The sequence below is a fragment of the Mustela nigripes genome, chromosome 1, assembly GCF_022355385.1.
Source record: "Mustela nigripes isolate SB6536 chromosome 1, MUSNIG.SB6536, whole genome shotgun sequence".
In the NCBI taxonomy this organism is placed as follows: domain Eukaryota; kingdom Metazoa; phylum Chordata; class Mammalia; order Carnivora; family Mustelidae; genus Mustela; species Mustela nigripes.
This window is the reverse complement of record NC_081557.1, coordinates 128318490-128332633: the sequence shown is the minus strand read 5'-3', so window position 1 is coordinate 128332633 and position 14144 is coordinate 128318490. Positions and strand designations below refer to the sequence as shown.

The 14144-nt window shown below is 36.0% G+C and overlaps 1 protein-coding gene across 1 annotated transcript in view; it reads left to right on the top strand.

Annotated features, from left to right (window-relative positions):
- IQCM (IQ motif containing M) overlaps nt 1-14144 on the top strand; it is a 332230-nt gene that overhangs the window by 103845 nt on the left and 214241 nt on the right. The window contains exons 8-9 of the mRNA XM_059410618.1: nt 1024-1037; nt 6866-6981. Coding sequence (XP_059266601.1) covers nt 1024-1037; nt 6866-6981 — 130 coding nt within the window. The remainder of the gene's footprint in view (nt 1-1023; nt 1038-6865; nt 6982-14144) is intronic.

Genomic DNA, 14144 nt, shown 5'->3' with positions numbered 1-14144 from the left:
TCTTTCTTTCTTTCTTTCTTTCTTTCTTTCTTTCTTTCTTTCTTTCTTTCTCTCTCTCTCTCTTTCTTTCTCTCTCTCTTTCTTTCTTTCTCTCTCTCTTTCTTTCTTTTCTTTCCTTCCTTCCCTTCCTTCCTTCTGGGAGAAAGTGTGCACGCAAGTCGGGGCAGGGAATGGAGGTTGAGGTGGGACAGAGGGAGAAGAAGAAAGAATCCTAAGTGGGCTCCACACCCAGAGTGGAGTGCAATGCGGGGCTCAATCTCATGACCCTGAGATCATGACATGAGCTGAAGTCAAGAGTCTTTGATGCTTAACTGAACCACCGAAGCACCCCCGAGGATTCTTAATTTAATTATATTTACAAAATCCTTCTTGCCATATAGGCTAACATTTATAGGTTTCAGGCATTGGGAGGGATATGAGTATCTTTGGGGCCATCGTTTAATCTTCCACTGGGACATTTCCCCTTATATCTCTGTCACTTGGGCTTCATTCATATGAGAATGATCTGGGTTTACACAACTGCTTAATTAGCTGTCTAAACTTGGGCAAGTGACTTAATTTGCTTTCTCCTCTGTTAAACTAGGATTATTGTGCAGATTAGGTCAGGTAATTCATGTAAAGTATTTAGCAGTCTTGGTCCTCTATAAATGTTAACTACCATTGCCATGATCAATGTAGGCCCCAGTATGTTTAGTCTGCCCTGAATGAAGAGAAATAGCTCAGTGCACAAACAGATTTTTCTCTACTCTGCTCCATGTTCACTTGGATGTGTCAGTTGTCTTCTCTAGTTCTATAGTTGATGAGTAGGTATCAATGTCCACTTTTCTGCCTAATTCTGAGTCACCTGAAGATGTCCATTTGGAACAGTCTGGCTCTCCCGAGGTGGGGCCTTTCTTCTTCCACACCTTCATTCTTTATTATTTTCAGCTGTTCAGTGCATGAAAACTACAATCCCCATTATGCATTGCTATCAAGTCCTTTCAGGCTCACCCTCTGAGCAGAGCTCTTCCTTTACAATAGGACTTTGTCGGATCCTGGTGCTACGTCAGGATTGCTCCCTCTCCTAGGTGTTTCCTGAGAGCTGGGGTGTCCAAGTGGATCCTGGTTGGTGAGGAAATGGAAGGAGAAGTGTTCTCCAAAAGCAACACTCACACAGAGAGAAAAGGGTTTTTCCTTTTTTATTTATCTTTTTCTTGAGTGATATTAAGCCTTTTTCCAACATCTTTCAAATGGGTTAGGAATTTTCTCATTATATAAAGGTCACTAATTTCTTTCCGCAATTCACTTCTGTCATCTTAATTAAAGTAAAATTTTTTTTCTCATCTGCAAATTGGTAAATGGTTAGACTTAATTTTTTGTGACCTTGAGATTTTTTTCTTCTTTTTCTTTATTGTTATAGTGTTTTAGCAGGACTAAAAATGGGCTGCTTCACAGCCAAAAGTCACAAAGATGTATTGAACCAGAAATGATTCTTTTTAAACATTTTTAAAATCCACTTGTAGCATGAATGTATTTGCCAAACTTTTCCAAATACTTAGCAATTCAGAAACATATGATGCAGCGATGCCACTATTCTGTATGATATTATATCCTAAAAAGAATGAAGTTCTCCTATATTTTTCTGACTCACTTTAAGTTTATCCTGCTTCTTAGTATTTGCTCTATATCTATAAACAACTGATCTCATCAGAAGCCAAGAAAGGATTATAGGTATGTCTTCCTTGCTGTCTTTCAGCACACACTTAAAGTGTTAATTAGAATCTACTACAGAAAGAGTTTACCCATATTTCTTAGATGTTTTATAATACAACATTTGGGAACCATAAATATTAACTGGTATTCAGTAGATACACGTTAAGCTAGTCTGTTGAGTCTTTATTTTTATTGAATCCTGTGGAAGCAGCTCCTTTAAGCAAATGAAAGAAAGTAAATAGTTTAAGCAATTTGAGAATACATATTGTTCATTTTTGGCTATAAATTAACAATATGATTGATTTAAATGGACATTTCTGTCATTGATTCTAAAATTTGAACTGATATAACAGATGGAATTCAGCTGCCCAAGCAAGCTTCTGGGATTTGATTATTCAAGTGATTAAGATGCTATTTGTCAACTCTAGTTTACCACCCCTTTTAATTATATAGATAATCAAACTAAGAACTGCTAATTCTGTCTCCTAACTATTAATTGTTTGTAATTACCCACAGATTAAAACTGCATGTGCAATTAACTCAAAGAATTAATTGATACAAGGGAATTGATAAAAGGGAAACAGAACAAGCTTGGCATAAAAAAAGGCTCTAGGGACACAAGACCACTTGAACCCACTAGTGTCATGGGCTCTGTCATGTCCTTTTAAAGATAATTCGCACTTTCTTTGGACTTCACCTCTGTTGGAGGCAGCTGCCTAGACTATTTCTTATGAACTATTTCTCTTATTACATTACATATTATTATTATAAACTATATCTTATTTCTTCTTTCATGGTTGACTGAAACAGTGTATTTGAAAAGTTTGGACCTCTACTGTCTCTGGTCTTTTGCTGATATTCAGGTGACTTGGACAAATGTATCCATTTGCAGCCCAAAAGAAATGTTTGTCACTGCAAAGATTACAGAAGTGGTAAATGTTTTAGCTAGCTAGGGATTTTTCCCTTCCTTCTTGCCTCTTTCTTTCTTTTTTCTTTCTCTTGGCAATATCATTGGAGTTTAGGATCTTATCAGTTTTCTGTGAGTCATTTGAGTAATTTTAGTTTCTAAAATAATTATGCTTATTAGATTTTAGAGCTTTCTCTCACCTGTGCAAATAATTGGCTCATTGTTAACTATATAAATTTAAATAAAAATGGGAAATAAAATAGGAATCCACCCCAAACTGAAATGTATTTAAAAACTATTACCATTATAAACATCAAGATGATGCTAGAAAGTGAGGGAAGATAATCTGGTGGAAAATATTTTGTGCTGAAAAAAATAGAAATTTAAAAACCTGTTTTAAAGTTTTTCCCATTCCTTCAGATATTTATATCAGTTACATTGTATGGGGATTTTCACTCTTAACAGTTTTGCTGATTGGCCTTTCAATCATGCCAAAGAAGTCCAGGAGTATATATTAAACTTATGCTTGGGACACAGCATTATACTCAGTTTTACAGGAAATACAAAGCAAGTAAAAGACTTTGAAGTTTAAAAAGGAAAATAAGATATTCAGGAGACAACAAAATAACTTGAACTAAATATATAATATTATTTGCAGAGAGTCTAAGTAAGTATTGAGGAAATGCAAAGGCAGGAGGACATCAGTATGAATAGTTATTTAACAAAATTTTTAGGTTCCAAGTCAGCTCTGGTTCAGTTACTGATTCCTTGCTAATCTGATGGAAACTTTTTGGTTTCTTTCCAAATTTGATATTACATTTTCTCCAGGTTTGTTTAATATCAGAATATTTTCTTCTATCCTACCGGCTATTAAACTGGGATTACCAGAAAGATTTCTTATTTTTCTACCTATCACTATACTCTTGCTCACTCCCACCCCAGCATTCAGAATCTCTGTCTGCTGTGGCAATATCTGTAAAGATATCTGTAAAGATTGTTGGCTCCATGGGGTCTTGTGAACATTTAGTCTGATGTATGACTGTGGTCTTCAAACTATCATTTTATAACTTTTGACTGACTGTGGAATAAGCTGGAATCTGTTGCATGTCACCTTCTGTGCCTGGCTTCTGAGGAGGAGTCATTAGCATACATCAAATTATGAATGATTACCTTGAGGATTTTAGTGGAGGGTTTACTGCTTCTTGAAGTGGAAAAGTTATAGCTATATTTTCTAGTGTGATGCCTATATACTGGAGAAAATAATGCACAACCTTCTCAACTGCATGAGTCTGTTTTGTGAGTAAACCATATAAAATATCCGAAATGCCCTGGACTGTCTTGGAAAAAATAATTTGTATAGCATTTAGTTTCATTTTGGGTTTGGGCTGTTCAGTGATCAGGAAGGCTCCCTTTGCCTGTGAGATCTCACCTCCGGAGGCTAATTCTTGTTCACTGGTGTTTACCTTAATTGCATTGCTGATGAACCAGAAGCACAGAGCAATTCCAACCAAGATATTGTCTTTATTATAGAAGGATTTATAAATTTAAAAAGGAGATTGGGAAGAGACGCCCAATTATCTAAAATGTGAGAACACTTATTGTAGAAGTTCATTACGGGAAGTAGGTGGGCCAGAGATAATGCTAGTGAGTTGAGAAATGCTTCAAATTCCTCAGAAAGCTTCATAAGAAGTGTGAGGGCTTAGACATCTCTAATAACCCTATGCTATCCTTTTATATCCCTCTGGGTTTATAAAAGTCCAGAAGTTAGAGAATTGGACAGCCACATGCAGAAAAATGAAACTGAAATATTTCCTTATACCACACACAAAAATAGACTCAAAATGGATGAAGGTCCTCAATGTGAGAAAGAAATCCATCAAAATCCTTGAGAACACAGGAAGCAACCTCTTCAACCTCAGGGGCAGCAACTTCTTCCTAGAAATATAGCCAAAGGCAAGGGAAGCAAGGGCAAAAATGAACTATTGGAACTTCATCAAGATCAAAAGCTTTTGCACAGCAAAGAAAAACAGTTAACAAAACCAAAATACAACTGACAGAATGGGAGAAGATATTTGCAAATGACATATCAGATAAAGGGCTAGTATCCAAAATCTATAAAGAACTTATCAAACTCAACACCCAAAGAACAAATAATCCAATCAAGAAATGGACAGAGGACATGTACAGACATTTCTGCAAAGAAGACATCCAGATGGCCAACAGACACATGAAAAAGTGTTCCACATCACTTGGCATCAGGGAAGTACAAATCAAAACCACAATGATATACCACTCCACACCAGTCAGAATGGCTAAAATTAACAAGTCAGGAAATGACAGATGCTGGCTAGGATGAAGAGGAAGGAGAACCCTCCTACACTGTTGGTGGGAATGCAATCTTGTGCAGCCACTCTGGAAAACAGTAGAGAGGTTCCTCAAAAAGTTGAAAATGGAGCTACCCTATTATCCAGCAATTGCACTACTGGGTATTTACCCTAAAGATACAAACGTAGTGATACGAAGGGGCACGTGCACCCGAATGTTTTTAGCAGCAATGTCCACAATAGCCAAACTATGGAAAGAACATAGATGTCCATCAACAGATGAATGGATAATAGAGGTGTGGTATATATACAATGGAATACTATGCAGCCATCAAAAGAAATGAAATCTTGCCATTTTTGATGATGTGGATGGAACTAGAGGGTATTACGCTGAGCAAAATAAATCAATCAGAGAAAGACAATTATCATATGATATCCCTGATATAAGGAAGTTGAGAGGCAACCTGGGTGGGTTGGGGGTTGGAAAGGAATAAATGAAACAAGATGAGATCGGGAGGGAGACAAACCATAAGAGACTCTTAATCTCACAAAACAAACTGAGGGTTGTTGGGGGGAGAGGGGTAGGGAGAAGGAGGGTGGGGTTATGGACTTTGGGGAGGGTATGTGCTATGGTGAGTGCTGTGAAGTATGTAAACCTGGCAATTCACAGACCTGTACTCCAGGGGCTAAAAATACATTATATCTTAATAAAAAATAAAAAATTTTAAAAAATTAAAAATTTTTAAAAAAGGTCCCCTGTTAAAGTATAATGTATATGGCCTTTCCTTTACTAGCCTCTTTCCAGATACTAATACTTTCAGATCCTTTATAATCTTTCCATTATTGGCATTTACTTCTGCTAAAGAATTTTATTTATTCATATTGAGTTGTGACTAAAACATATGATTTATTATGTTTCTTCTTCTAGAGATTTTATCTTTTTGATAGAGGACAAAGATTATTTTTGATTGAAATGGGAGAAATTTTATACATAAAAATTAGAATGGAGTAGGATGTGTGCATGGTATTAATTAGGATGTCTCTGAGATAACATTACATTTTTTATTCTTTTATTTTCCTGCTCTGCCTCCCTATAGGACACTTACATTACAATCCTGTAAATAAATTGAAGCAATGAAAGCTTACTACTTTTGAGTTTTCTCTAAATTTATATGAAATTAACCAGCCCATAGATGACTCTATTAAATTAAAAGTTTCAGGAAAGAATATATGTATATAAATAAGTATTAGAAAATTGGAAATGTGAAAACAGTTTGATTCATTCTGGATGGCAAGATTGAACCAAATTTTTACTACTTTTAAGTGATTAATGTTTCTGAGAAATAATCTAAAATTTCCTCATCTTTTAAAAAAAAATATTTCTCTGTGGAAATCCCATGTAACAACTGCCACGAGACTGGAGATATATGAGGGTTACGTTGGCTGACCTTTGCTCTTTCAACCTATTTTCTTAAGCACTTTTAATAATTTCACTTACTTTGCAATTTCAGTATGTGTGCCTTCATCATAATTCTGAATATTCTTTTAAAATACTGATGTAATGAGGAGAGGAGCTTCCCTTTGATTTTTGTAAGTGCTACTCACAAATATGATTTTGCTTTAAGCCTCCTCTAAAGAAAGAAGTCAATGTTCTTGAAGAGAAGAGAGTCAAAAGAATGAGCCTATTAGTTTTCTGATGGGCACACTGTTTGCAATAACAACACGAGAGCTTCACCGTATAAGGAAGCCAATTAACTGAGGCCTCTCTGTGCAGTAGGATGGCTTCTCCTTCTCCGTGATTATATGACTTGATGCGATTTTAATACAGAATAGCGGGGCCATAAAGATGATTCGCTTTCCTCTGTCTAACACTAAGCAGTATGATCAGTGTATACTTTTCTTGGATAGATATTGTTTTAACCTACATTGATATTTCTAACAGACAAAACATTCTCTGATTGGAAAGGAATCATGCCAACAAAGTCTTCCCGTTTGACTCCTCCCCCAAGCTGGCCTAGTTTGAATGGGTCATCATCAGTGTTTCGGGATTACTGTCCTGTAAGTATTTGTGAAACTGGGCATAGAGTTGAATTACCATTTTTTTTTTTTCTGGCAGGTTACTGGGTTAATTTTGATATATGAGATTTTCCTATGGACCTATTTCAGTCCTAAAATGATTCTCCACTGAAATTCATCTTTTTTTCTGAAGAAGTGCTTTTCATTTGGTTGTCATGTCTTGGGTTAATCTTGCACCATACAGACCATTGTAACTTATAAAACTCTTAAATATGTGTATTAAATTTTATTTGAAGAGTACTAACAGCCAAAGTGATCATCACAATGGTTTGCTCAAAATGTGATAGTAACTATTTTTGTAATAGTACCTAGACTGTCAAGTAAATAAAGTGGAGGCCAATGGTGCATGAAGACATCTTTTAGGAGTGCATGATAATTAGAGGACTAAAAAAATCTAAGGATAACTTTTCACACATTGATGGTTTTCTGAATGAGGGCTCTCTAAACTGAAACGTGGTTCTCTGGGACTTGGAAGTGGAATCTGGGATTTAGTATTCATCAGGGCAAGTAGAGGAAACTCATGTGCCTATATATATAAAAATATAAAAGGTTGAGATTTTATATTTTTTCCTATAAACCAAAACTTTTGAATCATGTCAAATTTAACTTATGTTGCTAAATTTGTGAGTGAATTTACTAAAGCTAAACACTGTTTTAGACAAGGACATTATATGAATATCATTAAGGAAAATAATACAATATCTTTAACAAAAGCAATACCGATGGAAGGCTGTTTCTATTCTTTCCCAATAAAGGTAAAAAAAAAAAAAAATGAACTGCTTCTAAACCTTTCAGCTCTGCCCTGTTTTATACTAACACTGTAAAGACTGCTCTTAGCTGTGTAACAAACTACATTTAAATGAATTTCTTTAGAAAATATATCTAGCAAGAGTACATTTGATTGTGGAGAGATCTGAACGTAAAATTGGGAGTATTTATTCATTGCTGAGTAGGAAATTAGGAACATATGAGGCTATTAACTATGGTTTTGACATAAAAGATGATGCTTCGTGTATGTGCACTTGTCTAAACAGTTTGAAGTGGACTGGAGTGGATACTGGGTGGGCATTAATAGGCCTTTTGCATCAGTCCAGTTAGAGGCTTGTATCTTATCCTTGCAAACCAACTATATGGGGGGCGGTGTGAATGGGTAAGAGGGAGTAAGAGTCAAACCTTCAGATTTCTTTCCTGAAGCTTATTGCATTATCAGTTCCTCCACTGAAAGTCTAAATGGCTTTTTTATTTTTAAAATTATTTTTTACTAAGAATTGCTCTTTTGTTTATCCTTTAAAATAATCACCTTTATCCTTTAAAATAATCATCAAGTTCTAAGTAATCTTTTTACCCCAATTTTTTATTGTGGTAGAATGTACATACAAAAAATTTTAACCATTTTGGGGGTGCCTGGGTGTCTCAGTCGGTTAAAGCCTCTGGCTTCGGCTCAGGTCATGATCCCAGGGTCCTAGAATCGAGCCCTGCATCGGGCTCTCTGCTCGGCAGGGAGCCTGCTTCTTCCTCTCTCTCTGCCTGCCTCTCTGCCTTCTTGTGATCTCTCTCTGTCAAATAAATAAATAAAATCTTTAAAAAAATTTTTTAACCATTTTTAAGTGTATCATTTGGTGGCATTGAGTATACTCCCACTGCTTTGTGACCATCACTGCCATTCATCTCCAGAACTTTTTCAACTTTCTGAACTAAAACTCTCCTCCCATCAAATACTAATTCCCTGTTCTTCCCTCCCCTCATTTCCTGGCAACAAACATTCTACTTATTGTCTCTTGTCTTTTGATGTATCCGTTTGTGACTGGCTTATCTCACATAGCATAATGTCTTTAAGGATAATTCACGTGGTAGCATGTGTCATAGTTTCCTTCTTTTTAAAAAAGATTGAGTAATATTCTGTTGTATTTATATACAGGTTTCCCTGCATCTAAAAGTAGAGCATGCCTATGAAACTTTTTTTGTAAGCTGAAATTACATAAGTTGAAGAAATAATTACCATTGATTTATATGTAAAATTTTTGAGTGTTCCCAGATTCAAAAAAATAACTTCTTCTAGGCTTTTCTGATATTTTAAGACACATCTTGCCAATAGATGAACAACATACTTGAAGATAAAGCGCAGATGCTCACAGACACAGTTCAAAGCTATGGCGGCTTGATGCTGAGATGCTTGCTGAGTGTAGTTCCCAGGGGAGCTTGGCAAGGCCACTCTCACTGCTTGGGTCTTTTTGCCTTTATAATGGCTGAAAAACGAATGAATGCTGAGTGCTATTTTCACTTTTCATCTTTTTTCATAAAAGCAAAAATCCTCTTTGGATTACTTTGGGTTAGCAAAAAGAGGTACTGATGTAGATATTTCTTACAAGGGAAGTGGCAGAATGCAAACTTTCAAAAAGCAGGGAATACTTGTATCATATTTTGTTTACCCATTCGTTTGTTGGTGGACACTTGAATTGCTTCTATCTTTTTGGAAATTTTGAATAATGCTACTATAAATATGGGTATACAAGTATTGTTTGATTTCCTGCTTTCACTTCTCTTTTGGTATTTATCCAGAAGTGGAATTGCTGGACCATATTATATTCCTATGTTTAATATTTTAAGGAGTTATCCATATTGTTTTCCACAATGGTTGTACCATTTTGTATTCCCAATATTGATGCACAAGTATTCCTATGTCTCCATATTTTCATCAGCACCTATTATATTATACACTTTCTTGATAGCAGCCATACTAATGGGTGTGAAGTGATATGTAGTCTTGATCTGAAGTTTATTCAGTCAGTCCAAAAAACAATTAGGAAATTGAGAGTGTCAAAGCCTGCCTTGGTAAAAGAGGAGTGGAGAGAGGGCATAGAAAACCCTGTCTTTGATTTTGTAGGAGGAGAGAAAAATTTTGTACATTCTGCTTTCAAAACACTCTCTATAGCATAGCTACTCTTCTCAAAATTTTAATTCACTCAAATAAGAAAGTTACTGGGGATATACTGTCTTTTGGCTAAAGAAACACCATCCCTTTTAAGCCTGGAAGTTTCGTTTTTCTTTTTAAAGTATTTTGAATTCTTACATGTTTTCAGTTCTAATTAAATAATAATTTAATAATGTTATATGTCTTTAGTTTTAATATTTCATTTCTGCAACTGCGGTCTTATTATATTAGAATTATGTTAGATTTATAGGTACTTTAAGCAATAGCATATGGCTCCCTGAAACATCTTTAAATGAAGTTAAAGAAACTGCATCTTGAAGAAAAGGTTACTAATGCTACTTTTTAAGATCTCTGAAGTACTGAGATATTTATAGCCTTAATTGTCTTGGAAGATAATATTTATTCAAAATGAGTGAACACCTGAAAATGTAATGCCTGTGTAACGTAAAAATTTAATATTGTGTAGCAATAATATGGAAAAGACCACCATCTCCATCTTTCTTGCCACAGTTTCATTTTATAATTATTCTTTAGAAGGTTTGCTAACTTGGGGGGCTTGGGTGGCTCACTCCGTTAAATGTCTGACTATTGATTTCAGCTCAGATCATAATCTCATGAGTCCTGGGATCAGGACTCCGTCGGCTTCTGGCTTGGCAGGGAATCTGCTTGGGATTTTCTTTCTCTGCGCTGCCACCCCTGCCATCCCTATCCTGCATGTGCACACACATGAGCTCTCTCTCCTCTCAAATAAATAAATTCCTTAAAAAGACAAAAAAAAAAAAGTTTGCTAACTTTATAGTAATATGAAGCAATCTTGAAACCTACAAGCTGGAGGACTGTAGTTGTGGAAAATAGCCTTGGTATTTATCAAAATTCTGAGAAGGAAAAATTAATGTATTTATCAGTAGTGCTCTTAAAAATAACTAGGATAAAAACAAATATTGACACAAATTTGTGTAAGTGAAATAACTTTTATTCACTAGTTGTTAGTAAGGCAACCCTCTCCTCAGCAAGTGGTTATTAATTATGTTGCAGTACTCTCCCTGAAGGGACATATGCCATTTGCTGATACCCTAGAATGAGGATGAAGTGACAAGTGAGGGAATGCCAAGAGTGTGCCCATGCATCTATCTGGTGATGGTAATAGGGCTCAGGGTAGTAGAATAGAGAGGAAAGAGCAGTTGTGGTTGTCTGAGGTGGGAGAGCAGGGTGCATTTCGGGAATTGAAAGAAATTCACTGTGGCAAAAGCACAGTGTTTAGTGCTAAGAAATGAAAATGAAAAGGTAAGCAGGTCCCTATTATCATCAAGTGCCTTGTTGGAAGACTGTCAGTCACTTTATCTTCCTAACCCTGATTACAAAATTTTGCCTAACCTTGACACTTGGAAGTAAGGGATACAAGCAAATAGAATTCAGTTAAATAATTAGTTGCATTATAAACTGTTTTGTGTTTCAGAGAATAAACTGTGAGTCAGTCCTTTGGGCATTTGGTGTCATTCCCCTCCATGCTGCCCACCTCCTCTTCTCTAGGGGAACACATCCTCCATAAGAGAGAAGAAAACAAATTGCTGGTCATATTTTTTTTAACATACTTATAGTTTCATCTCATAAACAAAAATTTCATTTTTGTTTTATAGAAACATTTTTAAGAAATGAAAAAAAATTCACATATAACATTCTTCACAAAATCTTTATTTTGTTTCTTTCATTTTTATATTTTATTAAGTTTTAAAATTTCAATTTCAATATAGTTAACATACAGTATTATATTAGTTTCAGGTGTACAATATGGTGATTCAGCAATTTTCCACATCATTACTCAGTGCTCATGATAAGTGTACTAATTCCCATCACCTATTTCACCTATCTTTCCCCAGGTCTCCTTGATATATTTTTTAAAGGTTTTATTTATTTATTTGACAGAGATCACAAGTAGGCAGAAAGGCAGACAGAGGGGGAGGGGGATGAAGGCCCCCTGCTGAGCAGAGAACCCAATGCGGGGGCCCGATCCCAGGACCCTGGGATTATGACCTGAGCTGAAGACAGAGACCTAACCCACTGAGCCACCCAGTCACTCCTTGATATTCTTTATTTTATTTAATTTTTAAATTTTTAAATTTTAAATTTTTTAATAAACATATAATGTATTTTTATCCCCAGGGGTACAGGTCTGTGAATCACCAGGTTTACACATTTCACAGCACTCATCATAGCACATACCCTCCCCAATGTCCATAACCCCACCACCCTCGCCCATCCCCCATCCCCCCAGCATACCTCAGTCTGTTTTTTGGGATTGAGTCTTTTATGGTTTGTCTCCCTCCCAATCTCATATTCTTTAATTTTTTCTTTTTCTACTCCCCAAATCCCCCACATTGCATCTCCACTTCCTCATATCAGGGAGATCATATGATAATTGTCTTTCTCTGATTGACTTATTTCGCTAAGCATAATACTCTCTAGTTCCATCCGTGCTGTCGCAAATGGCAAGATTTCATTTATTTTGATGGCTGCAATATATATATATATATGTGTGTGTGTGTGTGTGTGTGTATGTATATCTCACATCTTCTTTATCCATTCATCTGTTGATGGACATCTAGGTTCTTTCCATAGTTTGGCTGTTGTGGACATTGCTGCTATAAACATTTGGGTGCACGTGCCCCTTTGGAGCACCACATTTGTATCTTCAGGATATATTCCCAGTAGTGCAATTGCTTGGCCATAGGGTAGCTCTATTTTCAGTTTTTTGAGAAACCTCTACACTGTTTTCCAGAGTGGTTGCACTGGCTTGCATTCCCACCAACAGTGTAGGAGGCTTCCCTTCTCTCCACATCCTCACCAGCATCTGTCATTTCTTGACTTGTTAATTTGAGCTATTCTGACTGGTGTGAGGTGTGATCTCATTGTGGTTTTGATTTGTATTTCCCTGATGCCAAGTGATGTGGAGCATTTTTTTCATGTGTCTGTTGGCCATCTGGATGTCTTCTTTGCAGAAATGTCTGTTCATGTCCTCTGCCCATTTCTTGATTGGATTATTTGTTCTTTGGGTGTTGAATTTGATAAGCTCTTTATAGATTTTGGATACTAGCCCTTTATCTGATATGTCATTTGCAAATATCTTTTCCCATTCTGTCTGTTGTCTTTTGGTTTTGTTGACTATTTTCTTTGCTGTGCAAAAGCTTTTGATCATGATGAAATCCCAATAGTTCATTTTGCCCTTGCTTCTGTTGCCTTTGGCGATGTTCCTAGGAAGAAGTTGCTGTGGTTGAGGTCAAAGAGGTCAAAGAGTTGCTGCCTGTGTTCTCCTCAAGGATTTTGATCGATTCCTTTCTAACATTGAGGTACTTCATCCATTTTGAGTCTATTTTCGTGTGTGGTATAAGGAAATAGTCCAGTTTCATTTTTCTGCATGTGGCTGTCCAATTTTCCAGCACCATTTGTTGAGGAGACTTTCTTTTTTCCATTGGACATTCCCTCCTGCTTTGTCGAAGATTAGTTGACCATAGACTTGAGGATCTATTTCTGGGCTCTCTATTCTGTTCCATTGATGTATGTGTCTGTTTTCGTGCCAGTACCATACTGTCTTGATGATGACAGCTTTGTAATAAAGGTTGAAGTCTGGAATTGTGATGCCACCAACGTTGGCTTTCTTTTTCAATATTCCTTTGGCTATTCAAGGTCTTTTCTGGTTCCACATAAATTTTTAGGATGTTTGTTCTATTTCTTTGAAAAAAATGGATGGGATTTTGATAGGGATTGCATTAAATGTGTAGATTGCTTTAGGTAGAATAGATATTTTCACAATATTTATTCTTCCAATCCAGGAGCATGGAACATTTTTTCATTTCTTTGTATCTTCCCCAATTTCTTTCATGAGTACTTTATAGTTTTCTGAGTATAGATTCTTTGCCTCTTTGGTTAGGTTTATTCCTAGGTATTTTAGGGTTTTAAGTGCAGTTGTAAATGGGATTGACTCCTTAATTTCTCTTTCTTCTGTCTTGTTTGGTGTAGAGAAATGCAACTGATTTCTGTGCATTGACTTTATATCCTGACACTTTACTGAATTCCTGTATAAGTTTTAGCAGTTTTGGAGGGGAGCCTTTTGGGTTTTCCAAATATAGTATCATATCATCTGCAAAGAGTGATAGTTTGACTTCTTTGCTGATTTGGATGCCTTTAATTTCTTTTTGTTGTCTGATTGCTGAGTCTA